General features: G+C 52.6%; 1 protein-coding gene across 1 annotated transcript in view; it reads right to left on the bottom strand.

The window, feature by feature from the left end:
- Positions 1 to 66: 66 nt before the first annotated feature.
- LOC108521359 (voltage-dependent L-type calcium channel subunit alpha-1F-like) overlaps positions 67 to 3,545 on the bottom strand; it is an 8,146-nt gene continuing 4,667 nt past the window's right edge. Inside the window, exons 8-14 of the mRNA XM_017861167.1 lie at positions 2,979 to 3,175; positions 2,764 to 2,867; positions 1,661 to 1,851; positions 1,327 to 1,419; positions 1,126 to 1,219; positions 934 to 960; positions 67 to 785 (exon numbers count right to left, since the gene is read on the bottom strand). Of these exons, the coding sequence (XP_017716656.1) occupies positions 506 to 785; positions 934 to 960; positions 1,126 to 1,219; positions 1,327 to 1,419; positions 1,661 to 1,851; positions 2,764 to 2,867; positions 2,979 to 3,175 (986 nt within the window). The 3' untranslated portion in view covers positions 67 to 505. The remainder of the gene's footprint in view (positions 786 to 933; positions 961 to 1,125; positions 1,220 to 1,326; positions 1,420 to 1,660; positions 1,852 to 2,763; positions 2,868 to 2,978; positions 3,176 to 3,545) is intronic.

Below are 3,545 nucleotides of genomic sequence, written 5' to 3'. Positions count from 1 at the left end.
AAAAAAAAAAAAAAAAAAAAAAAAAAAAAAAGAAATGTGCTCAGTATTCAGGCTGGGGCCGAGATTATAATGAATAGTAGTAAGAGCTGACACTTATAAAGTGTTAGCTCTCTGGTGGGCTATGTCCTAAGCACTTTTCACTTTACATCATTTACTCCTCTTTGCTGCCTCATGAAGTGGATACTATTATCTATCATCTCCATTTTGTAGATGTGGAGAACTTGTCCAGACAGTGTGATGGTAAGAGCCTGGATTCTGGAGCCAGGCTGCCTGGGTTCTAATTCCGGCTCTGCCACTCACTAGCTGAGTCCCGAGATTAGTTGTTTAACTCCTCAGTGCCTCGGTGCTCAGTGTTCTGTGCCTTAGTATTTAACTCGCATAAGGTTGTGGTGAAGAAATTGTCAGTACACATAAAGAAAGGTGCTGAGAAAGGAGCTTGAGGCACACAGCAAGTTCTACCTGTGTAAGCTACAAGGTGGGATGGAATAGGCTAAGGGCTCTGGATTTATTTGGGGGGAAAGGCAGTGTCTTGGGGGCTGAGGCACCCTAGAGGTCCTGGATTTAAGCTTCTGGGGTAGAAAGAATAGGAGGCTGGGGGAGACGACTGGCAGGCTGGGGGTGTACCCTGGATCTGGGTGAGCCACACAGGCTGCCCGTGGTGCTCAGAGGCGATGGTCAGCGTGTTGAGGAAGACAAGCAACAGTACAGCCCAGTAGCAGGCATTGGACTTCACAGCCCGACGGCAGCGCGCCCGAAGGACCCGGTTGGCTCGGCGGAGGCGGCGGCTGGGGGAAGGGGAGCCCACAGGCTGAGATCACCTACCTAAGCCCGCCCTGGGGGGCACAGGTGGGGGGTCTCAAAGGTGATGAGGGCTTGGAGGTGGGGGGTTTCAAAGTCATGGAGTTGAGGATTCACACAACTTTCCCAACTCACCAGACCCTGGTTTTCATGATCTTGTTTCTGAAAAAGAGGGGGGATGGGAGGTGGGTGTCATAAAGGGCAGAAGGGGAGTCAGTAACTGGGGCCAGAGGTCAAGGACTGAGGTCGAGGCTTGAGGCTAAAGAAAGGACTAGAGCCAGGGTTTGGACTGGCTTCTGGGCTGGGTCAGGGGCTGGGGGCCCTCACAGGCATGGTGTACAGCTGGCCAGAGCCCCCTCTTCCTCATCTTCATCGCCTTGGGTCTCTGTCATTGAACCGGTGTCACTGGCTGGGAGGCTGGCTGTAGGCAAGGTGGGGATAGTGGTCAGGACCTGAAGACCCCAAGGTCCAACCTTTGGCTTTCACCTCTGCCTACCCACCCCCACCCCAGCCTGGCTGGACCCCCACCATGGCTGCTGGTGGAGTGTGTGGAGCGAGTGGAATGACTGAACCAGCGCAGACGTCCACGCCTCCTATTGGTCAGCTCGGTCAGCTGTGGCCCTGCAGGGAGAGAAAGGACAATCAGGGAGGACATACTGGGGGCAGGGTCAGGGCCATGTCTAGGGTAGGGGCGTCATTTGGAGTCTTTATAGCTGAGGTTGGTCTTGATTCTGCATTTTGAGCCATAATTTGGGAGGGGGGAGCTGGGGCTAGAGTTGTTGCAGATCAGGCCTGGGTGGGTCTCAGGAGGGCAGACCACATCTAAGGCACTCAGGGAATGGGCCAGATTGGAGTTGCCTACGATGGCCCGCCCGGCCCTCTTCAGCCATAGAACCAAGGTTGCCATCGGCGGAGGGGTCCTCCATGTCCAGCTCTTCGGCTTGAGTGATCCAGTCCAGGTAGCCCCGCAGGTCCTCCTCCATCTGCTGCTTCTCCCGCTGCTTCTGGAAGTCCCCGCGAGCTTTTGCTTTCTCTCTCTCCTTGGAGAACTCCCTGAGGGAGGAGGATAGAGGGCCAGGGGGAGGAGCCAATCTGAACACCTTGCTTTCATCTCTCCAGCCACACTAGCCTCCTAGCTACTCTTTGAATATGCCAAGCACATTCTAGCCTCAGGGCCTTTGCACTGACCATTCTCTTTGCTTGGAATGCTTTTCCCTCAGATAACCACATGGTGCACCTCATCTCTCTCTTTTTTTTTTTCCTTTTTCCCAGAGACAGGGTCTCACTCTATCACTCAGGGTGGAGTGCAGTGGTGTGATTATAGCTCACCACAGCCTCGACCTCCTGGGCTCAAGCAATCCTCCCACCTCAGCTTCCTGAGTAGCAAGGACTACAGGCATGCGCCACCATGCCCAGCTATTTTTGTTCATTTTTTTGTAGAGATGAGGTCTCACTATGTTGCCCAGGCTGGTCTCGAACTCCTGACCTTGAGTCATCCTCCCACCTTGGCCTCCCATAGTGCTGGAATTACAGGCATGAGCCACTGCACCTGGCTTCTTTCACATTTTTACTCAAATAACACCTTGTCAAGACAGTCTTTCCTGACATCCCTATTTATAATCACAAGATCTCTCCATTCTTATCTTTTATCTTTCCTTTCTTTCCACAGTACACATTCCATATAAAACACTACATATATGTGCGTGCCAATATATAAATGCACACACTTATTTTATTGCATATGTTGCTACTTTCTGTCTCTCCCCATCAGAATGTAATACCAGGAAGGCAGAGATTTTTGTCTTTTGTTCCATTCCTAAAATGGTGCCTCACATACAATAGATGCTCATGATTGAATGAAGGAGTATTTCAGATCGGTTTTGAAGGATGCCTAGGAGTTTGCCAGGCACAAAGAAGCAGGCAGTGGCTGAGGGGTGGGAAGCAGGGAGTGTCTAGATCCCTCACCCACTCAGGACGCCAAGCACAAGGTTGAGGACGAAGAAGGACCCAAAGATGACAAGGCTCACAAAGTACACCCAGGGCAGTTCATACCCCATGGCATCTTGCATCTGGGGAGAGAAAAGGCATGCATCCCTCAGGGTAGGCAGACACTCCTGCGTGAGTGTCAGGGAGGAAAGGCAGGTGCAGCCTCCGAGCTCTGTGCCCACAGTCCACCTCACCCAGTAGAGCACATCAGTCCAGCCTTCCATGGTGACGCACTGGAAGACTGTCAGCATGGCGAAGAAGAAGTTGTCAAAGTTGGTGATGCCTCCATTGGGTCCTGGCCAGCGCCCGCGGCACTCAGTCTGGTTCAGCGTGCATGCACGCCCCGATCCGGAAGAGGCACAGGGCGATGGGTCCTCCTCCGCTTCCACCTCTGCAGGAAGACTGGAGCTTGGGGCTTCGAAGCAGGCCCACTCTCAGTAGCTGCCACCCTGAAGCCCCGCCCACTTAGGAAGTTCCACTTGGGTACTAGATTTTACTTTTACTTTTCTTTTCTTTCTTTTTTCTTTTCTTTTCTTTGAGACGGAATCTCCCTCTGTTGCCCAGGCTAGAGTGCAGTGGCAGGATCTCGGCTCACTGCAACTTCCAGCTCCCGGGTTCAAGCAATTCTCCTGCCTCAGCCTCCTGAGTAGCTGGGATTACCCGCGTGTGCCACCACGCCCGGCTAATTTGTTTTGTATTTTTAGTAGAGACGGGGTTTCACCATATTGGTCAGGCTGGTCTCGAACTCCTGACCTTGTGAT

The sequence above is a fragment of the Rhinopithecus bieti genome, unplaced genomic scaffold (genome assembly GCF_001698545.2).
Source record: "Rhinopithecus bieti isolate Rb0 unplaced genomic scaffold, ASM169854v2 scaffold_59762, whole genome shotgun sequence".
In the NCBI taxonomy this organism is placed as follows: domain Eukaryota; kingdom Metazoa; phylum Chordata; class Mammalia; order Primates; family Cercopithecidae; genus Rhinopithecus; species Rhinopithecus bieti.
This window is presented reverse-complemented; position numbering and strand designations above follow the sequence as displayed.